Raw genomic sequence first — 27,456 nt, 5'->3', positions numbered from 1 at the left:
TGACTGCTGAGAAGAGCCAAGTGACACAGTCCCGGGCATGTGGGAAGTTAACCCCAGTGAGGCAACTGACTGAGGTGAGAGAAGAGATGGAAGATGCTGACACGTGGTTGTTCACCCCTTCCCAGCCCCACCCCTGACTCTTCCCACACAGTTTCCATCTCCTGCTGGAGACGTTAGCACTACTGAGCGATAAGCTTTGTTTTCTTGTAAAACTACGACCAGCTCAGTCAAACCATCTTTCTATTTGCTACCCTCCAAATTCCCAACTTCCCTTCCCCTTAACCCAGATTTCAGTACAGGGTTAGTGCATATAATCTGCCTCAGGGGCTCTTTGCTAGGGAATCTGAGTTAAGACATACAGGAATACTGAAAGAAACAAAAAGAGAGAGAGAGAGAGGGGAAGGAAAGCGAGAGAAGTGAGGGAGAAGAAGAGAGTAGAAGGGAAGAAGGTAGGGAAGGAGGGATGAAGGGAGGACAATGGCTGGTAACAAGGATTTTCAAGTCGAGAGTGCAAAGTACAGCACAGCACAGAACAAGGCATCATGGGATGTAGCAGAGGAGCAAGCAAGAACACTAGAAATTTATGTAGCAAGATATTAATGGTGATCATGTTTTGTGATGGGGTAATGAATAATTTTATCCAGCTACTATTATTTCATTCACTTATTCATTACTATTAACTCTACTTATTGTGCTTTCCAAGTTTGCAATGATCTTATATTAAGTTCATAATAAATAAAATTTTATTTTAACAAGAATTCTGATGTCCAAAGTAGTGAAAACCAGATCCAGAGCTCTTAACAAGCCGAGGTTTCTCAGATCACACATATACATGCAGACCATTAAGTCTCTATGCTGTATACTAAACTTTGCTGTTGTTCAGTTGCTAAGTCATGTCCAGCTCTTTGCAACCCCATGAACTATAGCACACCAAGTTTCCTTCATTATCTCCTGGAGTCTGCTCAAACTCATATTTATTGAGTATTGAGTCAGTGATGCCATCCAACTGTCTCATCCTCTGTCACCCCCTTCTCCTCCTGCCCTCAATCTTCCCCCCCATTAGGGTCTTTCCCAGTGAGTTGGCTCTTTGCATCAGGTGGCCAAAGTATTGGAGCTTCAGCATCAGTCCTTCCAATGAGTAGTCAGGGTTGATTTCCTTTAGGATTGACTGGTATGATCTCCTTGCAGTCCAAGGGACTCTCAAGAGTCTTCTCCAACACCGCAATTCGAAAACATCAAACTTTAGATCACCAATTCCTAACTTTTCTCTCATTATCCCCCAAGTAGAGGTAGAACAGGACAGAAAACCAGATTGTAAATGAAGGATGCCCAACTGATATTGTTCGTCCCTACTGAAACTCACATATATATAAACACACACATGGTGTGTTACCCATGTGTAAGCACACACATACACACATGCACACAAAAGATAATCCATATAAGATGCCACCTGAGGATTTAAATCAGACAGAGATATTTTCTGTGTTAAATGAACCTACCAGCACTGCTTGAATGCCACTGATGGTAACAGTGGGAAAGGGAAAAATCTTCACTTACATTTCACATTTACATCTGATCTAAATATATACACTGCATTGTAAGTCTTCTCAGAAATGAGAAACAGTACAAAGCCTTCTTTTGAAAGAAGTAAAGCAAGAGGAAATCAACATGGCAGAGTAGGAGGATGCAGAATTTACCTCCCCTCTCCCTCCCACCTTATGAACACATCAAAAATACATCTACACATGGAGCAATTCTCACTGGAAACGGACTGAAGACTGACAGAAAGACCCTTATGCAACCAAGGCTAAAAGAAAGTTGTGCAGGAAGGGAATAGAAGTAATCACAGAGGGGCCGGCACCCCTAGGAGGGGCCACAGGACAGGAGGGGCATTCCAAGGATGAGGATATTCCCGGGGAGTGAGGGGCTTGAATCATACACTGGGTGCACCAGCCCTGGGGTCAAACGGTGGGAAGACCATCGGCTGGTTTGAAAACCAGTAGGACAACAGGGCTGTAAGAGAGCTAGACTCTACTCATGAAGAACCCACACATTCTTGTTTACTCCCAGTATAAGACAGAGAAAGCAGAGTGAAATTCCTCAGGACACCGGCTGGCTTCTCTCACAACTGCCTCAATGCATGCCCTGGCCCATGCTGAGTGCCCTTCCCGGCCCCACTTGCTCAGAGGCACAGCTCCCCACTAGAATGAGGCTGCCACGGCTGAGGAGCGCGCCTAGTTGTGGGGGGTGGAGCTGGCTTGGGCCCAACCCTCACGGCTATTGCTCCAGTACCTTGGGACATGGCCCTACCCCAGTAGGGTGGTGGTGTTGGCAACTGAGAAGCCCTGGCTCACACCTGGCTCCGGCTCCAGCTCCTCCGTCTCCGGCCGCAACACCTACCAGGTTGATAGAGACCACTACGCTTTCATATCAGATCCAGTACTCCCATGAAACCCACAGGGAACATGCACAGACTGTACAGACATGTACAGACTGTACCCACACAGGGACATACATTTAAGACCACGGTGGGTAATGTTTACCTCGTTTTATAGAGATAGGAAAAGCTAACCAAAGCAGGAACATGGAGAATTTTATTTCAAATGAAAGAAATAAAAAAAAGAAACCTGTAAAACCATCCAGTGAAACAGAGATGAATGAATTACCAGATAAAGAATTTAAAGATTAGTAATAAGAATGCAGAGGGCAAAGAACAGATGAACTAGAGAATCTGAAAAAGTCAAAACTGAAGTATACAATAACTGCAATGAAAAATACACTAGAAATAATGAACAGACTAAGTGACACAGAGGACATATAGTGTTCTGGAAGATAGAATACTGGAAAATATCCAGTCAGAACAACAAAAAGAGAAACAAATTGTAAAAACTGAAAATAGTTTAAGGGACCTCTGGAACAACATCAAGCATAACATTTACATTACAGAGGTCCTAGTAGGAGAAGAGAGGACAAAAGAGGTCAAAGGATAATTGATGAAATTATGGCTGAAAACTTCCTGAACCTGAAGAAGGAAACAGATTTCCAGGTACAGGAAGCATAGAACGTCCGAAACAAGATGAAACCAAAGAGAACCACACCAAAACATTTCATAATTAAAATGGCAAAAGTTAAAGAGAGAATTCTAAAGGCAGCAGGAGAAAAACAAAGAATCACATACAAGGGAACCCTCCTCCCCCAAGGCTATTTATTAATGGATTTTTCTGCAGAAACTTTGCAGGTCAAAAGGGAATGGCATGATGTATTTAAAGTGCTGAACGGGAAAAACCTACAACCAAGGATATTCAATCCAGAAAGATTATCCTTCAGAATTAAAGGAGAGATAAAAAATTTATAAGCAAAAACTGAAAGAGTACATCAACATTAAACCAATCCTTAAAGAAATGTCAAAAGCTCTTCTCTAAGTTGAAAAGAAACGAATGGGTTACAACAAGAAGTAAGAATTTATAAGAAAAGAAAATTCCACTAGTAAAGGTAAATATATAGTAAAGGAAACTTGCACAGTAAAAGACACCATAAACAAAATGAAAAGACAACTTAGTGAATATACAAGCATATAAACAACTCACACAACTCAACAGCAAATAATAATAATCCAATTTAAAAATGGTCAGAAGATTTGAATAGACATTTCCCCAAAGAAGATACATAGACGGGAAACAGGCACATGAAAAGACGCTCAACATCGCTAGTCATCAGAAAAATGCAAATCAAGAGCACAGTGAGATATTACTTCACACCTCTCAGAATGACTGTCATCAAAAGAACACAAATAACAAACGTTGGCAAGGATATAGAGAAAAGGGAGCCTCATACACTGACCCTAATGCTGGGAAAGATTAAGAACAGGAGAAGAGGGCAACAGAGGATGAGATGGTTGGATGGCAGCATCAAATCAATGGACACGAGTTTGAGCAAACTCCAGGAGATAGTGAAGGACAGAGAAGCCTGGCATGCTGCAGTCCATGGGGTCACAAGGAAACAGACACAACTGAGCAACTGAACAGCAAAAACAAAGTTGGTGTAGCCACTGTGGAAAAGAGTAGAGAGGTTTCTCAAAAACCTGGAAATAAAACTGCCATATGACCCAGCAATTACACTGCTGAGTATACTGGAATAAAACATAAACACTAATTGGAAAAGATACTTGCACTCCAATGTTCATAGCAGTATTATTTACCATGAAAACAACCCAAGTGTTTGTTAACAGATGAAAGGATAAAGAAGATATGGTTTATACATGCAATGGACTATTACTCAGACATACTAAAGAATGAAAGTTTGCCGTTTGCAACAATCTGGATGCACATAGAGCATATTGTGCTTAGTGAAATAAATCAGAGAGACAAACACTCTATTTTGTCACTTAAGTGTGGAGTCTGAAAAATAAAATGAATGAATATGAGAAAACAGAAACAGGCTCACAGATACAGAGAACTAGTGATTACCAGTGGGAAAAAGGAAGAGGGGAGGTGCAATATAGGGAGAAGGAATTAAGAGGTACAAACTACTAAGTATAAAATAAATAAGCCACAAGGATATATTGTACAATACTGGGAATATAGCCAATATTTTATAACTTTAAATGAAGTATAATATATAAAAATATTGAATCAGTATATTGTATACCTATAACTAATGTAAGATTGTAAGTCAGTCATATATTAAAAATAAGAAGAAAAAGCAGTTTAAACTCTTAATTATGTATTTTCATGTCCATGCAACCCAACTTAAAAATAAGATAATGGATTATAGTCTGTGTCTTTCTTTGATTCCTTTGAGCAATTTTGAGTTAGAGACCTTTTCTCTCTCAGTCCAACTATGCTCAGCATCACAAACAGTCACTTTTTTGCCTCAATCAAAAAGGGACCTTTTTGGCTTATCTCCTGTAGAGGAAAGAACTTAATTTCAGGACACCAGAATCCTCAATTTAAATTTCTCACCCTGACAGTAGGAAAAACAAAACCAAACAAACAACTAGATACCCATAGCCTGTCTGGTTTCGGTTGCTTTGTGTGTAAAATAGGAATGCTGCTGCTGCTGCTGCTAAGTCGCTTCAGCCGTGTCCGACTCTGTGTGACCCCATAGACGGCAGCCAACCAGGCTCCCCAGTCCCTGGGATTCTCCAGGCAAGAACACTGGAGTGGGTTGCCATTTCCTTCTCCAGTGCATGAAAGTGAAAAGTGAAAGTGAAGTTGCTCAGTCGTGTCCAACTCTTAGAGACCCCATGGACTGCAGCCCACAGGCTCCTCCACCCATGGGATTTTCCAGGCAAGAGTGCTGGAGCGGGGTGCCACTGCCTTCTCCAAAATGGGAATAAAGCTACCTTTTTTCACTGACCAGTGTACTTTCTTGTCTTCCTTTCCCTGTTTTGTTTGACTCCTATATTGCACTTCACCTGTGTTCCAGGACACTCGCGGGGCATTTGTATCTGCTGTTCTGATGGAGATGTGGACTGTAATAGGTGCACTCTTCTCAAAGAAGAAGTCATAGACCTCCAACTCCACCTGTAAACAAACAGTTGAATATGAACTACATATTGACAATTTATAATATAAAATACCGTTAATTCTGGGATATATACCGCAGATGGAGGCAAAACTAATTCACTTTCTGCTGTTGCCTGACCTCATTTTTGACAACGTAATCTCACTTTTTCCAGCTCTATGTCTTATTCCTTAATTTATCAGTGTTTTTAAATTTTCTTCTCTATGATTGAAGGTCTTAACCTGAAATAAGCAAATATGCTAGCAATGTGTCCCTGCATTTGTTCAGGAGACTACATTAGTCCAGCATCAGACCGCTTCAGCTTCTCGCGAAGATATAGGATCTAGAGCAGTGGTTCTCCACTGTGATTTCACCCCCCCAGGGGACATTTGGGAATACTTGAAAACATTTTTGGTCTCACAAATAGGTATGCCCACAGAGGTGCTACAGGCATCTAGTGGATAGAAGCCAGGGAAGCTACTATTAATAACATCCCACCATGACCAGGTCAGTCCTTACAACAAAGAATTAGCCAATTCAAAATGCCAACAATGTTGCAGAGATCCTGATCTACAGGCAGCTATCCCACTAGATATTATTAAATATCTATATTTTATTTGCTCCCTTGAATTCCATAGCTAATAAGTAGGCTTATACATTTTGAGCTTTATCACATGCTATGTGTGTATTACACCAGGTGCTGGCAGAGAAGGATGAGATATAATATTGTAAAGGAAGGCAAGCTACCTACTTTTGAAGAATGTGTGGTCCATTTGAGAGGATAAAAGAGACAATTAGATAGTACCATATCAGCAAATACTACATAAAAAAAAGAGATTCAAGAGTGACAAATACACACATTGAAAATGAAACTATACTGATATGGGGGGTATCATTTTGGAGGTCTCATATAAATATATATTAGGTTGAGCCCTATCACTAAGGAACTTTCCTCTAAGATCAATGTAGTACCTACTGGAGTGAAGTTGGATTTCCATGCTTACAAGAGACTGCCTGGTGTAACAGCTGAAGGGAGGATCAGCTAGCTTAAAGCTGCACTGGCCATTGCTCTGCTCGCAGAAATCTCTCCCCAGGTGGCTTCCGGCCAAAAGAACTGAACAGTGCAAAATCTCCACTGAGAAAACTGAAAGTCACCTTCTAACAAAACAAACCAAAAAAGCACACATCTGGACACATTCTGCTTTAGTATTACACTGTACAATGCCAGACATAACACATACAGAGCAGACAGAGCAGCAGCGCTTTGTTTGTGGATGTGAGATAGTACCGGACATCTAAAGAGAGATTACCTCATGCTACGGCTTCCCTGGTGTCTCAGAGGGTAAAGCGTCTGCCTGCAATGCAGGAGACCTGGGTTCGATCCCTGGGTCGGGAAGATCCCCTGGAGAAGGAAATGGCAACCCACTCCAGTACTCTTGCCTGGAAAATCCCATGGACAGAGGAGCCTGGTAGACTACAGTCCATGGGATCGCAAGGAGTCAGACACGACTGAGCGACTTCACTTATGGAAGAAATGAGAAGTAAAGACAGGAAAGAAAAAACCAGCTGCCAATTACTATTATGAAGTGAAGAAAATAAAAGTAAAGGGCAAAGCATGGCATTTATAGTCTCCCCTTGAGACTAAATGCTAAAAATGCCTAAACTAGATAGAGGGCAATTTGGTAACCCCAGGGACACATATTTCCCTTAATAGTCCTGAACTCAAGTCTGTGTTAACCTGCTTATTTAAATTTTGTATCATTTTTTAATCAACTTGCTGGTAGGTCTACAGGTTTGTGAAGGGTTTTTATGCACAAGTCTGTAACCAGCTGTTCTCTACTCTCATTGAATACAAAACAAGAGGAGAGAGGCAGAAATAGCAGAAATGATTTAGATTAGATAGAAAGACAATTTTCCTGATGAAAAGCAATAGTGAAATGAGTCTTTTTAATGAGAATATGGAATCTCCTACCCTGAGTAAGCATTATTACTTAAAATTAAGGACTCCAGTAGAAAACCTTGATGGAAAATAATATAAAATAACTTATTAATGAAAAAATTATAAACAAATAGAAGTTAGACCATCTCTAACTTCAATGGTCCATGTAATGCAAGAAGGCTGTTGGAGGCACCAGAATTCTCAAACTGGTGAACCTGGGGGCCAAATGTGGCCTCAGAAATGTTTTGCAGCTGGTATTTTATGTTTTAAATTTACAATGTCTTCTATGTTTAAAACTTGAAACTTTTTTTAAATTTTATATTTATTTATTTTAATTGGAGGCTAATTACAATATTGAAACTTTTTAACTGAAGTATAGTTAACAATGTTATATTAGTTTCAGGTATATAGCATGGTGATTCAGTATTTTTGCAGGTGATACTTCATTATAAATTATTACAAGAAAAGGGCTACAATTCCCTATACTATACAGTATATCTTTGTTGCTTATCTACTTTATACATAGCAGTTTTTATCAGTTAATCCCATACCCCTACTTTGTTCTGCCCCCTCCGCATCCCCTTTAGTAACTACAAGTTTGTTTTCTAGGTCTGTGAGTCTGCTTCAGTTTTGCACAAACATTCACTTGTATTTTGAAACTTGAAATATTTTTACCAAAAAAAAGCAGAGCTTTCCAACTTTTCTTGAAAAAGGAAAGCTACAGCAACACTGGGTGCATCCATATTCTCACATGCAGCAGTCAGCTGGAGCTGAGTTACATCTGCTTCCTAAATTGCCAGCTCCTTCCTCACTTCCCCCCAGTCTCCCTCCGGATGGCTTTGTTCATTTGCATCACCTGCCTGGTTTGCATCTTGATTTGCAGTGATTGATTCTCTTCTTAGATTAGAGAGATTGATAATCATTTAGAGAGATTTTAATCACATACTGATGCCCAAATTCCATTTCCAGATGTTCTAATTTAACTTTCCTAAGGAGGAGATAAAAAACAACAACAACAACAATTTGGTATTCTTAAAGTTCTCTGCTGACTCCAATATTTAGCCAGGGTTGAGGTGAAGCACCAATTTTGTCGTTAGAAGGAACTGTTCTTTTGATTCCATGTCCCGCACATATGGTTTATATGACTTTGGACAATGAGGCAGGGACCGTACAAGGTAACCTGCAGGCTAAAGAGAAGTGGCCTCTTCAATGACTCTCTGAATACCAAAGAGTCTAGCAGCTTTGTCTCTCTTCCCTCTCACCTCATAAAGTCTCCTCTCAGAATGGCTGCTGTTTGGTGGCTGATAGGCAATCTGCATATCTCTTAGATCCTTCCAGGTGAAGGAGGACACTGGTCTGGTGTGATCCCACAGGTGAGTCACATAGCCCTGGAGTGGAGCTTTAGTAATGTTGAACACCAGCAAGGGTTTGGGGGTCTCATCCTCTTCACAGTCCAGAACCGATGTAGTCAATGAGGTCAGGATGAACTGATCCACTTCCAGAATAAACATGGCCATGAATGCAGCTCTTGGAATCTGATTGGGAATTCCAGGTCTGATATAGACAGGCAGCCACGCGCGCTCTGACTTTGGAAGGAGAAAGAAAGGATAAAGGGGAAAACTATAAATGAAGCTATTGATATAATAGCAGGGTAAGTCGCACGGTATTTAACACAGTCACAGCCTAGAGGGTGCATCCAGCAGTGATCTGAATCATTTAGAGAGATTTTAATCACATACTGATGCCCAGATTCCATTTCCAGATGTTCTAATTTAACGTTCCTAAGGAGGAGATAAAAAACAACAACAACAACAACAATTTGGTATTCTTAAAGTTCTCTGGTGACACCAATATTTAGCCAGGGTTGAGGTGGAGCACCAATTTTGTCATTAGAAGGAACTGTTCTTTTGATTCCATGTCTAGGACATATGGTTTATATGACTTTGGACAAGTTACTTCTAAATCTTGATTTCCCCCGCCTATGAAGTGGACATCCTAGAGGTCCTAAGTACTGAGTGAGGATTACAAGAGAGAGCCAATGTAAAGCACAAGGACTTGCCTAGCAGTCCAGCAGCTAAGACACTGCACTCTCAGTGCAAAAGGCCAAGGTTCAATCCCTGGTTGGGGAACTAGATCCCACAAGCCACAATTAAGAGCTTGCATGCCACAACCAAGATCTAGCAGAGTCAAATAAATAAATAATTGATTTTTAATCTTAAGGAGAAACAACGTAAAGCACTAGCAGTGTCTGGCACACACAACCAATAAAGCACTAGCAATGTCTGGCACACACTACCAACCTCCCCTGGCCACCCCATCCATCTCTTGTAGGTTTCAAAGGTGACAATGGCAGGATGAAGGAACCTGTCCTTATGACAGCTGCTCATGAAACTGAAAGATGTTTGCTCAGTCATGTATTAGTTAGGACCCTGGGTTTCCAAGTGAGGAGTAGGTCATCAAAATTGCAAGTAACTCTTCAAGCTAGAAATACACCTTCCCCAAGTGAGAGAGCTATGAGGAAGAGGCTCTCATTGTGGGGATCTCCAGAGAAATCATGAACTTGCAGCCTGGGATCTGAGGTCCCAACAAGTGCTATGGGCAGAAAGGATCCTCAGCAGAAGATAACTGGTCATCACAGAATTTGAGACCAGGCTTAATGATCAGAGCCACATGAGTGCAGTACAGCTGAACACTGGATATTTATATAATGGAATGTTTAAAATGAAGTTCTTCTTGGCTCAGTCTAAACTGAAGTTCCAAGAGAGAGCATTTCAAAGACAATGTGAGACAGGTACTATAGGCAGAATTTACAAAACAAATTGTCTGGAACCAGTTCCAGACTCTAGAACCTTCTCACCCACTCTAAGAATATAAAAGGGTTGAGAGAAGTAAGAAAAAGAGATTTATTTACAGACAGAAGTTGCTCTGTGTTGTGCTGAGTCACCGCTTTGATGCCTCACACTGTATGCCCTCTATGAAGAGGAGGGGTGGGGGGGGGCGGCGGTTTGCAATGCTGCATCCTTTGTCCCGGGTGTCAGAAGGGAAGCTTCTATCACACCAGCCTTAAATGTGTCTTTTACCAGTGGAGCACACAGGGGATTGATGTTGGGCTCATCCCAGAGGAAGCTAAGTAGCCAGAGGCAGAAGAAACATGGTATCTGTGCTGGGATCAGTCTCTAGTCCTTGTTTGCAGCAGGAAGGAATATGTGAGTGCGCTCAGATACAGAGCAAATGGGACAGAGCGTTGATCTAGGGTCATCTGGGTCCCTGACCTTTAGATGCATCTTTGAGAAGCCAAAAATCTCCACAGAAAGAAGCTGGAGGTGGAGGTCATATCCTAGGAGCACTGGGAGGAACTGCAATTGATTAATCAGGCTAGAAAAGGTGAGAAGCCTTTGCAGAGGGGAATCTCCAGGAAAACAAGGAAATTGCTCTGAGACTAAGAAGAAGCTTGAAACATCCACCCAACTCAGAGAGCACAAAGCCACATTCTTTCAATGCCTGGTCAAATAAGACCTCTCTCTCCAACAGTCCTCCAAAGCCACCCACTCCTCAGCCTAGAATTTCAGAAACTAGCCAGCAAGGCTCAGAGAAAGAAAGAAAAGCAAGAGAAACAGAGGTGACAACTCCTCTCCCTCCCACATGGTGGTTTATAAAAACAAAAGAGTGATAACTCTGAGAGTTTAGACTGTGTAGTTCTAATGTGCCATTGAAAAGCATTTGAAGATTTATAATTTAATCAAGAATGAGGAAATCGTAGTATAAAAGGACTGGTTTTGAACAATAAGAAATATTAAACCTAAGGATTAAGCTTGAACAAATATTACTTGAAATGCTAACAAAATGGATACAAATGTCAAAAGAGTAGAGTACACTTGAAATAAAAGATGAAGTTAAGTATCATAAAGTATAAAGATGATATGCTAGAATTAAAGTTGCAGATTATGTTAACCAAGCCTGGTGGTGGGTAATTGCAGTGAGAAAGGATAAATAGGATCAGACCTCATAATATATATGAAGGAGGCAAAAGACTTCATTGTATTTTTTACTTAATATGTTAAAAATAAAGGTTAAAGAATTTTTTCAATTTAGAACTAAATTTTAAAATGGGATATTAAATAAGTAAAGGCAAAGGCAAATAAAATATAACCTAGAGTGCAAGATGATTTTATTAATTAGCAAGAAAGCATAAAACAAGATGATAGGGAAAAAAAACATCCATTATTATAGAAATATTGTCTATATTCTCTTGTTTAAGACAAATATTCTGAAATTAAATATCCAATTATATCTGCCTTTACAGGAGAGGCATTTAAAATTATACACAAAGATTAAACATAAAAGGATGATCCAAAAAAGTCTGCAGATGTGACTATAAGAATTTCAAAGAGAGATTAATTCAAGGCAAGAAGAATTAAAAAGGACAACGTGTGCAGGTAATAGTGATAAAATGTATAAGACAATGATTCTGATATGCATCACTGTATTTAGTATTATTCTGGCCAAACCAGTGGGGAATACAGGAGAAAAAAGAGAAATAATTACTGAAAAAGAAAGGAAAATTATCATCCTCAGTGGAAGATGTAATTAGTACAGTCTTAAAAGCCTATAGAATTGAAAAACTTTTAGAATAATTGAATTCAAGAAAGAAGCCAGACAAAAGAAAATTAGACCAAGAAATAGCTTTCCTGTTTATCATCACTAACCAACAAGAAGAAATAGTGGAGGAGAAGAAGACTAGTCAGAATAATTTCATGAAAACTAACTGCCTAGAATTGGACTTAGTAAGTGTGCACAAGTGATATGAAGAAAACTGCAGACTAAATAGAAATATATCAAACATCATTTGCCTCAATGAAGTGAGATAACCTTTGCCTGGAAAAGATGACTCAATATGGTAAATGTTCCAATATTCCAATTTTTCTCAAAATAATTTGTAATTTTAATCCAATCCTGATAAAAAATAATTAGGGGCTTAAAAAAAACTAACATAAATATTAATTACTTATCTAGAACTAAGAATAGATAAGAAAATTTTGAAGCAGATCATAAGGAGAAACCTGCCTATAAAATATTAAAGTCCATTTTAGACCTTTTATTTTGGAATAATACGGTACTGGCACAAGAATAAGTGGGCCAATCTAAAGAATAAGAGAACTAACCTTGAAACAGACATATAATATCTTTCTATACAACAGAGCAATCAAAAAATCAGTGGGAAATAGGTTCATTATTCATCAAATAGTGTTGAAAATTTTGGCTACTTGGAAAAAAACTGTTCTGTTGTTTCACAATAAGATAAAATTTATCTCAGACAGATTAAAAAGGTAAACATAAATAAGAAAATATTTTTAAATATATAAGAAATTATGGGTGAATAGTCAGTCTCTTGATGAGGATGGATTATACCAGCATAAAAATAATAAAATAACAAGATATAAAACTTCAAATATAATATAAATTCAATTCCATAAACTGACTCTGGTATGCATGTCTCCCCCTCTGTGTGTATGTGTGTGTGTGTGTGTGTAAGTATGGGTATATATACACATACATTTATATATATATGTATATATATATATATCTTAGAAATACCCTAGTTCCATTTTCTTATTTTTTCTTTCTGTGCTTTTCTAAAAAAATAACCTCTGCCATTGAGCATAGTAGTATAATCATAAAAGAATCTGTTTATGACATGCCAAACTGACTATGGTATAAGTAAATCCTAAATAATACCAGAAGGTCATTTTAGAGAGGAAACTTCTAATAAAACTAATCTGAAAATATCAACAAAGAAAGCCCTATATCAATACATAAGGAAAAAGAAGAAAAATCAATTAGGAAGAAAAATGGCTCTAAATTTTGTTCTTTACAGAGATAAAAAAGCATTAAATGTCAAAGAAGTTTCATGTCAAAACAAACAGAAAATATGTACTAATCGTTAGGAGACTGAGTTTAGTCTTGATTCATCCATGCATGTATGGTCAAGATATGCAATTTTTGTGGCCCCAGTATAAAATAAGGGGCTTGGGCTAAACTAATTGTTTCCAAAAACATCAGTTTTTTCACTAGCAAAAAATACGTGTAGAGCTTACTATGTGTTCAGCTTTGTGCCAAGCTTTGTAAGCATCACCTCATTAAATCCTCTCAATAAGAAGTACTACTATGCCCATTGCAAGATCTTAAAAATGAGGCATAAAGTACAAAATCACACAGCTAGTTAAGTAAACATTTGAACCCAGGCAACCCAGGCCCAGGGGCAAGCTAACTATTAATGTCAGACTTAAATCTCTTCTTAAATCTCACTTCCCCAAGTGATTTACCTGATCAATTTGACCAGACCACCTCACAATTTTTCCAGTTCTCAATTATAAAATACTACAACCCTGTTTAATCATTTCTTTATCATTCTTTGTTTTATTAATTCCTGTGATAATAATGTTCAACATTCAACTGGGTCTGTTAGGAGAAATCATAGGAAGAAGTGAGACTGAAAGACGGAGGTCTTTTACAAATGTCATCTCAGATCATCTTAAATCAGCACAAAATCTAAACTGTTTCAGCAAGTTCATAGTCATTTCAGCTTCCCAAATAAACACATTACAGAGTACCTGAGTTAGTAGAGAAGCATGCCAATCTTTCACTTAGATTGACTTCACTTTCTGTCATCATTTCAATAAGAAGAGATCAAGAGGAAGAAAGGCAAGGAGAATTTAAAAGAGACTGGAAGACAGAGATGGCCCTGCTACAGCCCTAACAGTGGGACCAGGACTCCCTCTCTCCCAGTTTCCTATGGCCTTGTTGAATGGGTGTGTGGACCCTTTGATTTCCTCCAACAGATGAAAAGAGGGTCTAATAAAGGAGTAAATGAGGCATCAAAGAGTAGGAGTTACAAAAGCAAAAATGAGAAACTGAAGAATATTGAAGGGAAAGGGAGAGAAAGGTTAGCATGTAACCTGATTCTGGTTCTTTCTAAGTTGCAATGGTAGAGCTACAAAATTGCCAGCAAAGGGAAATTATACATGGATATTATGTGCAAAACCAATCCTGTTTTAAGCACTTACTGGCAGAACAAGCCTGCAGTTCCAGTGAGTCATTAGGCTGTTCCACCCACAACCATACAGGAACCCTCGCTGACATGGGAGCCAGCACAAGTGTCCCCAGAGAACCAGCTCTTAGCTGGGGACCCAGACACATAAGCCCATAGACTCTACCTTGTATGTGATTTTACTCCTGCTATCTGTGAGGTCCAGTTGGATGGAGAAGTAATCAATGTTGGGAGAAGGGGAACTCAGGTGTTGGTATCGAAGCCCCATCAGCAGGAACTCCTCACAGCTCACTTTGAGACTTCCGACTTTCTTCAGTCCCAGGGTACACCTGCCACCTGGACACTTCAGTTCTGTCCCCAATTCTAGAATGTATAGCAGGGAATTAAGAGAGGCACTTGTATCTTAGTGATTACCTTTAAAAACCTATCCTCCCTTCCACAGACACTTATTCCCTCTCACTGACCAAAGAACACTCATGTGTACCCACCAATCGTTCACTGAGTGGGTTGTCATTATTCTGAAAACCTGCCATTTCCTTACTGTAAAAACAATCGACCGATTATCTAACAAGGTCCTTACCCACCAAAAGTGCTTGAGAGAAAAAACATAAAATGCATTTTCTGGTGGCGGACCATCCTGACAAATAGGCTCACTGTCGGCCTTCTACAGTCCTGCTCTTGTCTGTATTTTCAGCATCCACTTCCATAGCGCCACCATGCGATCTCTGCTAAGTGGGGAAATTCACTCCCCACTTAAACACATCTGAATTCTGCCTATTTTCCAGGTCCGCTTTGTCTTTTCACTAAACCGTTCTTCAAATATTCATTGACCACCTGAACCAGCTTAATCTCCTCCACTAAAAACTGCAGTCATCTCTCCAGTACAGTCTTTTTGTCTCTGCCAACTGTATTATTCACTCTTGCACCGTCTGTGATACGCACAGGCCACTTTTGTTAGTGGCCTTCTGCACACTTCCCTGATGTAAAGACTGGGTATTCTATTCTTACCCGGAAGGCTGCAGACTACACGAGATGACATGTGTGCAAACATGTCTTTAGCTATAACTTACTGTCCAAATTCCAGGTATGACTACAACCATGATTTTCCCTTATATTTACACAGTGCCTAGAACACTATTATGCATCTAAGAGGGGCCCAAAATGTGATAATTAAATGAATAACAAAAGGAACATTATCCATCATACTGTCCAAATTCCAGGTATGACTACGACCATGATTTTCCCTTATATTTCTTGGTCTTTCCACAGTGTCTAGAACACTATTGTGAATCTAGGAAGTGCCCAAAATATGATAATTAAATGAATAACAAGAGGAACATTATCCATCAACTCTTCCTGATTTAAACCATATCTCCTGCCTACCAGCTTTACCCCAAACCTGCTTCAAGTCTAATAACACCTAATAAATTCCCCAGCTACTCTGGCTATCACTGCTATTGCTATTTACTATTAATAATAACAGCTGACAGTTACTGAGCACTTGCTATGAGCCAGACACTGTGTGAATTGCTTTGTGTGTGTGTGTGATCTCACTCACTCTCACCTTTATACAACCCTATGGAAGAGCCACTATCCTTGACCATTTTTCAGAGACTTAGGTTAAGAAACTGACCTAACACCACACAGGAAGTAAATAGCACAGGCACTTTTCAAGCCCAAGTTTTTCTGTTTCCAAAGTCTGCACTCTTAGCCACTAATCTATGTTTTCAACCAGCTACAAATTCTATTAAGTAAAACTCCTTGTCACGGTGGACGATGACCATTTAAGACCTGGCAGATTTAGTAACATCCAGATAAGTATTAAAACATATCATACGAGACTCAGGGAAGAAACTATGTGGCTGATCTCCACGAGGTTCTTCCAGCTGGGGCTCCACCAGAACCAACTGGCCGTGGGCTGGCAGCTGAGTTCCCACAGGGTCCAGTCTGACTGTGCATTCCAGGCTGGCCATCCTGTCGTAATCAAATCTGAGCAGGTTCTTATCAATGACTCGGGACAGGCCGTAGAACCCAGACACCTCCAGTGCGTCATCACTCACGCGGATGATGTTACAGTCTGGTTCCAGGAGGTAGACCCGCAGGGTAAAGGTTTCCGTGAAAGTGTCTGTCTCCGTAAACCTGAGGGCAGAACAGAGCAAAGGCAACATTATTGGTGCACAGATTCTTCTGGTACTTGGGCACTAAGTTGGCTTGAAGCTTAAAGATTGTCTTTCACACTATCTGTGTATCAGGGAGAGTTTGGATTTTACTTTATACTCTACACCCCACCTCCCTGTTCTTTTCCCTTCTCCTTAAATTGGTGTCAACTCCTTTTTCTGTTAGTTCCCTTTCCAATGACCCTCCTTTTAACACCTTCTCTCAAATCTATCATAAATATGGGTATTTAATGACTGCTCTGAGCTCAGTCTCATCTCTAGCATGTGTGCAGTTTCACAGTATCCTGCATATCTAGTTTATGCACTGATTTTAATTCAGGAGTGAAGGGGTGAGGGGTTTCTGAAGCATCAAGCCCTTTTTGCTTTTCACAAATGCCACTGCAAGAGTGGTTATTTGCAATCTAGCTGGGGAAAGCTCAGCTCAGTGGGTGGCATGTAAAGGGTGATCAGTGACTGTAACCTCTATTCTCTTCATTCCCTTAGGAACTACACTCTCTGGATATTTGCAGAACCTAATAGGGATGGATTGTCATTCTTCTTCTGATGAAATTTATTTATTTTTAACTGAAGGATAATTGCTTTACAGTACTGTGTTAGTTTCTGCCAAACATCAACATGAATCAGCCATAGGCATACCTAGATCCCTTCCCTCTTGAACATCTCCCCCAGCTTCATCCCCATCCCACCCTTCTAGGTTGTTACAGAGTCCTGCTTTGAGTTCCCTGAGTTATACAGCAAATTGATGGGCTGTCATTCTTTATTGAAGGGAGGAAATTAAAGTGATGGTCGTGCATCAATAATAGGTTCTCCATTGATGTGCTTTCATAATGGCCCAGGCACATGGTAGACTCCTTACAAAGAGTTTATCATTCAGTCTTCACAGGAATCTATGGTAGTGTTGTTGACTCCATTTTACAGATGAGGAAACTGAGGCTTAGAGAGGTCAAGTAGCTTACCAAAAGGGCTAGAGATGAGGTAAGAGGGCAATAAACATGCTCTCTGCTTTTATGCCTCCAACTCCTCTGAATGTTCTACTTTAAATCCTCAAGACCAAGAACATTGACAGGTCCTCTAACTGTACTTCATCTGTGCTGCTCCTCCCGCCTCATCCTTTAGAAACTCAAAGAAATGGGAACAGCCAGAATTCATCAGCAAGCTCTCTGAAGCTAATTAGTTTTGTTAACTTTAATGTCTTAGGAAGACCAAACAGCCCTATATGCTGATTGCCTAGTTCCCAAGGAATCCTTGGGTGCCATCTCATTTTCTGAGCACGGCATTTGCTTCATGCCCCTCTTCTGGCTTGTCATTCTGCATCACAATTATCTAGCCATCTTTTGCATCAGGTCCTGAAAACCAGCCCATGTATCCTCATTCTTTTGTTTCCTAAGCCTACCTAGCATGAGCCTGACCTATGATGGGTGATCAGGATAATTCACTGCCTGCTACAAAACTCTAGACTAGTATTCCTCTAGTACTTAAGGCAAATTCATGCTGCTGTATTTTAGTCAAATACTCTTAAAAGTGACAAAAGCCAAGTACAAAACTATATAAGGCCTACTCCACCTACACTGACTTTTCATGAGCTTAATTTTTAAATTAACTTTTCATTTAGATATAATTCACATAATTCTAAAATTTACCTTTTTAAAGTTTACAACTCAGTGTTTCTAGTATTTTCAGAAGGCTATGCAACCATCCTGCTCTCTAATTCCAGAACACTTTTATCACCTCCCCCCATAAAAATCTACACCCATGAGCAGTCACTCCCCATTCACCCCACCCCCAAAAGCTGGCAACTGCAATCTACTTTCTGCCTTTCTGAATTTGCTTTTACTGAACATATCATATAAGTGAAATTATACAATGTGTAATGTTTTATGTCTGACTTCTTTCACTTAGCATAATATTTTCAAGGCTCATCTGTGTTATAGCATGTAACAGTACTTCATCCCTTTTGTGGCTGAATAATATTTCACTATAAATATACCACATCTTGTTTACTCATTCATCAGACTGACTATTTCAACTTTTTGACATGTACAAAAAATGCTACAGTGAACATTTGTGTAAATTTTTGTGTGAACATATGTTTTAATTTCTCTTGTACATTTATGTATCTAGGAGCAGAACCGCTGGGTTATATGATCACTTTGTCCAACTCTATAACTGATCGTTTTAAACCTTTTTAAAATATAATATGTTTAAAAATAGAAGATATTGCACTTCTTAAAACTGAGCAGTTGATAATCAAAATGAAGAATTTCATTCACTTTTGGAATATATTTTCTTCCTAATTCTCATTAAAAATTTGTAGGTTGTAATCTCCATTTTTAATCGTAAATGGAGAGTTGAATGATCAGAGATACCTGTACAAGAACTCTAAAGGGAAACAGGAGAAGGCTAATAATTTGCCACAGAAAAACCCCAAGGAAGAGGATATAAATAAAAGTAACTGAAAGGTTGCTACAATTCTTGCCTCATCCATTCAGGTCTCCAGTTCCTACTACTAATTACTTACTTGTTTGAAATCTAGTAACTCCCACCATAGCAATACTTATCCAAAGAAACAGAAGCATACAGAATGGTTAACTGACAAAGAATGAAGAACGCTCCTGTGCCACTTACCTGTAAAGTCTAAGCTTCACTGTGTCTTCATCAAGAATTGGGCAACCATTATGAGTATATTTTACTTCATTGGGAAGGAAATGGCAGTCAAAGACCTAGTTCATGAGAAGAAAGGGATATATAAGTGAAAATCATTGGTACACTTTTTAGTTTTTCCAGCAGTAAAGTATGGCCTGGAGAAATTATGTTCTCTTAGCATTATGTATGTATATGTATGTTTTGTTGTGTAGGATCTTAATTCTCTGGATCTTAATTCCCTGAACAGGGATAGAACCTATACCCCTAGCAGTGGAAGCAGAGTCCTAACCACTAGACCACCAGAGAATTCCCTATATGTGAGTGTTTTAACCACCAACACCCCTACGCAGCCCCATGTCCATGACCATCCTGCTTATATAGCTGTTGTCTGTTTTGAGAATATCTAAATTATGAAAGTCTGGTTCTTTGGAAGGACTGATGTTAAAGCTGAAACTCCAGTACTTTGGCCACCTCATGCGAAGAGTTGTCTCATTGGAAAAGACTCTGATGCTGGGAGGGATTGGGGGCAGGAGGAGAAGGGGACGACAGAGGAAGAGATGGCTGGATGGCATCACTGACTCAATGGACATGAGTCTGAGTGAACTCCGAGAGTTGGTGATGGACAGGGAGGCCTGGCGTGCTGCAATTCATGGGGTCGCAAAGAGTCGGACATGACTGAGCGACTGAACTGAACTGAACTGAAGCAGATAAATTAAGCAGTGATGATCTCTAAATAATTATCTTTTTATAGTATATTTAAAATATGGTTCCATTTTTTAAAACATTATTTGCCAATACCTTTCAGGGGTTTATAGCAACTAAGGAAGTATACCTGTATGTACACAGGGAAAGACACGTCTTACCCCACATACCAACATGCTATATTAGCTCTGTGTGTATTTTTTATTCTCCTTTTATTGCTTTCCTTTCCAAATAGTGTCTTTATATTTAAAGATGAAGCTGCTTACTATGGACACTATTGTGTTTGATCAAAGCCAAACAAGACCCACAGTGGTTTCTCATTTACTTGCAAAAGACTGTGGTTACTAGTTACGTAATAACAGAAATGATTCATGTGACAAACAGCAACATCAAGGCAATTTTCTCTCTTTGAGCAGAATTATAATTAACTGTACCACCTAACTCAGAACTATTAAGGAAATTGCCAATTGTTATATTCTGGGGTCATATTTTTTAAAAGAATTTTCTCTTCCAATCACACCATAACACTCATTCTGTACAGTCTGACTTGGTAGAGTACTAAGAAATACTCAAGGTATTTACATGTCATCACTGCTGAGTTCATGCTACTTAGCCTGTGCCTAAGTACAGCCTCACACATTTACAGAAAACATAATCTTTTCTGACTCTACTCTAGGCAGAAGGTCTCTTCTTTATCTCCCTCCTTACTGTCAGAAAAAGGAAGCAAAGACGTCTGTAGAAGAGGAGATCATTTATTTGCATTCCTGTTCTACACACATCTTCGCTTCCTCTTTTTAATTGACAACAAGGAAGGAGATAAAGGAAAGACCTTCCCCATATCATTGACAAATAGTCATGGTAATAAAGAGACAATCTGCTTTGTTAAAAGAAACATCTGTTTTATGTTTCATGATATGTTTTCCTTTTATAAAAGGCGACAACCATAATTGTCCATAAATTTACTAACCAAAACAAAGGAGAGTTAAATCCTTTTCTAATTACTGTCTAGCTTTGTTTTTTTCCACTCCAACTGCTTTTCAATTACAATTTATAATTAAATTGTCACACATTCCTAACTCATTACTCACTTTAATGACAGTAAACTGGTTCAAACGAGAGATATTTTCTTCCCGCTATAGTTCCTATTCAAAAGAGCAAGCTCAGCACTAAACTGTGGTGCTTTTCCACCCAGGAAATTTCTTGCTTTGGGACAGGTGTGAGGAATGCTGTGTGGGGGTAAGTCTTGTCCTAAGACATGAGGAAAACATATCACCATCGACCTTCTCTAATTGACTATATCAAGAGGGTTATCTAGACAGAAGGTACTGGTATGCGCCAACTGAATTCCTTTCCAAATATCCAATAGGAAAATGAACCTGTTGGTCCTAAGACAAACTTCAGTAATGAAATGAAAACACTAATTGAACAGATGTTAAACAAAACATTTTCTGTGCAAATCACATGAAACTGTTCATTACACAGCAGGGTGTTGTTAATACAGTCATCTCACTAGGAATGGGCCCGCATAAGCTTGCTTTCACCTTACTAGTAAGCTCTATTGAAGAGTAATGCATACATTGTGTGTGTGTGCGTGCACTTGCACGCATGCATGCACATGGTTATGCTTAATTTCAAAAGCTCCGTAAGACATAAATCCCTAGAGAGAACTGCATCTGCCAGGATTAAAAACAGGGACATATTCCTCAAAAAAAAAACACTTTTCACTTAGGAATTTTGGTTTTGTTCAAATTATCACAATAAGAAAATAGGAAGATCACCTGGTGATCTGAGAAAGTTTTTCCAGATAGACAAATTTCTTGATAGTACAAAGCTCTAATATTTGTCCAGAAGGTAATGAAACTCCACATTTTAAGAAAATAAGTATATTTACTTCGTGTGTGCATGTTCAATCGTGTCTGAGTCTTTGTGATCCCATGGACTATAGCCCACCAGGCTCCTCTGTCCATGGAATTTTCCAGGTTAAGAATACTGAAGTGAGTTGCCATCTCCTACTCCAGGGAATCTTCCTGATCCAAGGATCAAACCTACATCTCTTGAGTCTTCAGTCCTGCATTGGCAGGTGGATTCTTAGATGAGAAAAATTCGTTTGAGATGTCAGAGGTACCTCTGGGTATGCATACGCTGAGGCATGATCCTTTAATGAGCCACAGCACACTAGGGGACCCTCTGGGGATGTATGGAGCCCTGTTCCTTTGCCTTGCAATGCTGACTTTCCTAAACCAGACAGGTATGTTGTTTTTGTTCCACATCGTCTTTCTAGTAATGGATTTTTGCCCTAAAATCAGAGAAAGTTTGAAGAGGAGATGACTCAGAGATCTCCTACAATCCTTGGTTCTTGTGACCAAGTAAGTGTTTTGCTTACTTCTGGTCACATGGATCCCTTTTTGCTCTCCAGGGCCTCAGAACTGGCCAAGTGATGAGCACCATTAAAATTTCACCAAAAATTATGACTTTTTCATTATTCTCATAGAAAGTGCTATATGTGTTTAGAAGTCATAGGCTATTTGGAATGGAGAGAGGGACAGGATAGCCACAAAGGTTTAAGTCACAGTAGATTCTCCCCAAAATGCTTTCTAAGGAGGGAGAATCTGGGGAATAATAGGGGGTTGTTTTTGCATGCTTGAGGCCAGAGCTTAATATCTCTGCACTACAGGGGGAATTGAGTGTACCTCTCTTCTTCCCTCACAAAATAGTCAGCTTTACTTCTAAATAAATGTTGAACAACTTTAAAATATATATATTTATTGGAACCATTATCAAATTATCAGTCTCTATGAGGCATCCACTTTCTTCCATATAGCCCTGAGTCCCTGCTCTATCAGGGACCCCGGTCATGTAGGATTAGGGTCCTATTTGCTGTCCCCCAAAACCCCAAGGTTTTGTTTTTGACCCCAGTGCCTGTAGTGAGGGCTCCACTGCCTGCTATTGAGCCTATTCATGTTCAGCAACTTATCACATTTACTGCATCAGGGCTCCAGGCATGAGCCTACCTTCCCCCTAACTTATAGACCTCAATCAAATACACCTTCCAGCAGAAGTTATATGTTGGGAGAAAGTGGGGAGATGTTGCAATTACTACACACTTGGGAATACAAGTGTGACCTGGGGCCATTAGCACAAACTAACACTGTTTAGATGCCCATCTGAACACTGACTGATAAAAGAAAAAGCTCATGGGAAACAGGAAGGAGACATTTAGTTACAATATCATAAGCAATACTCCCAACACGAAAGCTCTCCATAGAATTCTGATGTGTTTCAGAATCAGATATAACCATAGGGAGGTAAGTGGAATATCTAGAGATGTCAGTTTGAGCTAGTATGTATCAGGTTTTTTTTTAAGATTTTTTTGGGGTGAATGTGGACCATTTTTAAAGCCTTTATTGAATTTGTTGCAATATTGCTTCTGCTTTTTATGTTCTAGTTTTTTGGGCATATACAATGTGGGCTCTTAGATCACTGACTGGAAATCAAACCCACACTCCTTTTTTAAAATTTTTTATTTATTTATTTTAATTGGCTAATTACTTTACAATATTGTAGTGGTTTTTGCTATACATTGACATGAATCAGCCATGGGTGTACATGTGTTCCCCACCCTTAAGTCCCCTCCCTCCTACCTCCCCGTCCCATCCCTCAGGGTCATCCCAGTGCACCAGCCCTGAGCACCCTGTATCATGCATCGAACCTGGACTGTCGATTCATTTCACATGTGATAATTTACATGTTTCAATGCCATTCTCCCATATCATCCTGCTGTCGCCCTCTCCCACAGAGTCCAAAAGACTGTTCTTCATATCTGTGTCTCTTTGGCTGTCTTGCATTTGGGTCATCATTACCATCTTTCTAAATTCCATATATATGCGTTAATATACTGTATTGGTGTTTTTATTTCTGACTTACTTCACTCTGTATAATAGGCTCCAGTTTCATCCACCTCATCAGAACTGATTCAAATGCATTCTTTTTAATGGCTAAGTAATATTCCATTGTGTATATGTACCACAGCTTTCTTATCCATTCATCTGCTGATGGACATCTAGGTTGCTTCCATGTCTTGGCTATTGTAAACACAATGGCACCCCACTCCAGTACTCTTGCCTGGAAAATCCCATGGGCAGAGGAGCCTGGTAGGCTGCAGTCCATGGGGTCACTAAGAGTCGGACACAACTGAGCGACTTCACTTTCACATTTCACTTTCATGCATTGGAGAAGGAAGTGGCAACCCACTCCAGTGTTCTTGCCTGGAGAATCCCAGGGACGAGGGAGCCTGGTGGGCTGCCATCTATGGGGTCACACAGAGTCGGACATGACTGAAGTGACTTAGCAGCAGCAGCAGCAGCTGCGATGAACATTGGGGTACACGTGTCTCTTTCAGTTCTGGTTTCCTTGGTGTGTATGCCCAGCAGTGGGATTGCTGGGTTGTATGGCAGTTCTATTTCCAGTTTTTTAAGGAATCTCCATACTGTTCTCCATAGTGGCTGTACTAGTTTGCATTCCCACCAACAGTATAAGAGGGTTCCCTTTTCTCTACACCCTCTCCAGCATTTATTGTTTGTAGACTTTTTGATAGCAGCCATTCTGACCAGCGTGAAATGGTACCTCATTGTGGTTTTGATTTGCATTTCTCTGATAATGAGTGATGCTGAGCATCTTTTCATGTTTGTTAGCCATCTGTATGTCTTCTTTGGAGAAATGTCGGTTTAGTTCTTAGGCCATTTTTTGATTGGGTCATCTATTTTTCTGGAATTGAGTTGCAAGAGCTGCTTGTATATTTTCGAGATTAATTCTTTGTCAGTTGCTTCATTTGCTATTATTTTCTCCCACTCTGAAGGCTGTCTTTTCACCTTGCTTATAGTTTCCTTCATTGTGCAAAAGCTTTTAAGTTTAATTAGGTCCCATTTGTTTCTTTTTGCTTTTATTTCCATTAATCTGAGAGGTGGGTCATAGAGGATCCTGCTGTGATTTATGTCAGACAGTGTTTTGCCTGTTTTTCCTCTAGGAGTTTTACAGTTTCTGGTCTTACATTTCGATCTTTAGTCCATTTTGAGTTTATTTTTGTGTATGGTGTTAGAAAGTGTTCTAGTTTCATTCTTTTCCAAGTGGTTGACCAGTTTTCCCAGCACCACTTGTTAAAGAGATCGTCTTTTCTCCATTGTATATTCTTGCCTCCTTTGTCAAAGATAAGGTGTCCATAGATGTGTGGATTTATCTCTGGGCTTTCTAATTTGTTCCATTGATCTATATTTCTGTCTTTGTGCCAGTACCATACTGTCTTGATGACTGTGGCTTTGTAGTATAGTCTGAAGTCAGGCAGGTTGATTCCTCCAGTTCCATTCTTCTTTCTCAAGATTGCTTTGACTATTCAAGGTTTTTTGTATTTCCATACAAATTGTGAAATTATTTGCTCTAGTTCTCTGAAAAATACCATTGGTAGCTTGATAGGGATTGCATTGAATCTATAGATTGCTTTGGGTAGTATCCTCATTTTCACTATATTAATTCTGCTGATCCATGAACATGGTATATTTCTCCATCTATTTCTGTCATCTTTGATTTCTTTCATCAGTCAAACCCACACTCTGCACTGGAAGCAAAGTCTTAACCACTGGGCCACCAAAGAAGTCCCCTATCTCTGTCTCTTTAGTTCTTCTTTACAACATCTATTATCACTTTTGAATAAGCTGATGGATTTTTTATTTTTAGCTAAATAGAAAGAACATTAATGCTCACAGTTCAGCAAACAGAAATGATGCATTTTGCCAGAAGAAGTAGTCACATCCAGTGTTGAATATTCTCAAAACTGTGTGCATTGAGAGGAAAGTTAAACCACAGTAAGAACAAGTAATAAGATCAGAACTGATATTCTACTGTGTATAGAGAAAAAATTTTACTTTAAACAAATATTTGATAATTGGGGCTTTCCTAAACCCAGTGAATTAGAGGATAACTCTTTACCCTTCAAAAGGATTCAGCACAGAATACCCTTAAATGACAAGGTCTCCAAGACCATGATTAAACAGAAAAAAAATATATGTGGACATTTTTGAAGAACAGTGACTATTTAAAGTATCTTCATATCTCTTTTCCAGATCTCTTCCATTATTCAAGGGAATGTTTGAGTGATGGTAATAGATAAAAATGTCTTCATGTTTTATTTTTGCTATTCTGCAGTACAAGTGTTCCTAAAATTGTCCTGGAACCCTGACATCTTATCCAAAGACACCTTGACTGGCCAGGGTGAGATAATCTGGGGCAGTAATAGTCCCATAGAGATTGACCATATCACACTACACAGGAGACTGCCCACTCCAACCCTTGGAAGGCTGGCCTTGTTTTCATTTTCTATCTCTCTGTCCCCATTTTCCTCTGTTTCGCCCCTAAGTTTCTCAGAGAGTGCTGATGTACCTAAAATGAGTGGTATTTGATTCCCTCACCTTAGTAAGATTTACATTCATTATCTTCAATAGAGAGGATAAATTGGAAAGATTTGTCAATTTGTGTATTTTTCATTTAAAAATCCATCCATCCATAAGTTTGAACCAGCCTTCCACCACAGGTGTTAACATAAACAGGAGTAACTCCTCTTGGTTTTGTAATTCACAGTCAGCCAAGAACATTCAAAAATAGTTTTGACCAATATCAAATCATTATCTGGTACACCTGAAACTAATGTTGTATGTCAATTATACCTCAAAAAAATTTTAACATGTTTCACCTTGCATAGAAAAAACAACTCAGTATTATGCCCATCAACTGCAACTCATTATTTCAAATCTGAACTTCTTAACAGCACTCACCTCTGGTAGCTTGAAGGAAGACCTTTTATCTTTCTCTCTCTCGCCTCTCCGCCCTCTCCCCCTTACATTCTCACATACTCAGATTCATACACACACTACTAAATAGCAAATCTCAGATATGACCTACCTGTGGAGTAAGTTTCCCAACCCTCTGGGTTATTGGCTCATTCATCACGACTTCCACTTTGCAGGCATCTTTCTCTTTGGGGATGGTGAACTTCAGGTCATCTTGAGACAGGAAGGCGGAACTGCCCTTCATCACCCTGACCCCTTGGTTAACACGGACAAAGGTGGGGCTGGCCCAGCCTGGGAGCAGCAGCAACAGGAGCAGGGCACCAAGCCCACCCCAGCACGGAGCGCTCATGCCGACAGGGGCCAAGTCGTTTCCGTTCACCAGGAAAATCCCTCCAACAAAGGGGGGCTTCTCAGCTTCCTTCAGGGGTGTCAGCTCATAGTCCAAGGGGCAGGGAGAAGGGTCCTACAATGTGCCCCAAGATCTTAACATGTCCCTTTCATTTCAAACTCAGACAAGGAGGTCTTTCAGGCAGTCCCAGAGCTTTTAATAAAACTCGCTGATCACTTCTGACAACACCAGCAAGATTAATGTATACCTCCCAA

The 27,456-nt window shown here is 39.6% G+C and overlaps 1 protein-coding gene across 1 annotated transcript in view; it reads right to left on the bottom strand.

Annotated features, from left to right (window-relative positions):
• The window catches only part of LOC120860263 (FRAS1-related extracellular matrix protein 1-like), a 148,791-nt gene extending 121,589 nt beyond the window's left edge, over nt 1-27,202 (bottom strand). Inside the window, exons 1-6 of the mRNA XM_040236056.1 lie at nt 26,966-27,202; nt 19,298-19,392; nt 16,333-16,634; nt 14,662-14,858; nt 8,710-9,033; nt 5,420-5,528 (exon numbers count right to left, since the gene is read on the bottom strand). Coding sequence (XP_040091990.1) covers nt 5,420-5,528; nt 8,710-9,033; nt 14,662-14,858; nt 16,333-16,634; nt 19,298-19,392; nt 26,966-27,202 — 1,264 coding nt within the window. The remainder of the gene's footprint in view (nt 1-5,419; nt 5,529-8,709; nt 9,034-14,661; nt 14,859-16,332; nt 16,635-19,297; nt 19,393-26,965) is intronic.
• Between the last annotated feature and the right edge of the window lie 254 nt (nt 27,203-27,456).

This window comes from Oryx dammah, unplaced genomic scaffold (genome assembly GCF_014754425.2).
Source record: "Oryx dammah isolate SB20612 unplaced genomic scaffold, SCBI_Odam_1.1 HiC_scaffold_11050, whole genome shotgun sequence".
Taxonomy (NCBI): domain Eukaryota; kingdom Metazoa; phylum Chordata; class Mammalia; order Artiodactyla; family Bovidae; genus Oryx; species Oryx dammah.
Note: the sequence above shows the minus strand (reverse complement) of the source record. Positions and strands in the feature narration are given on the sequence as shown.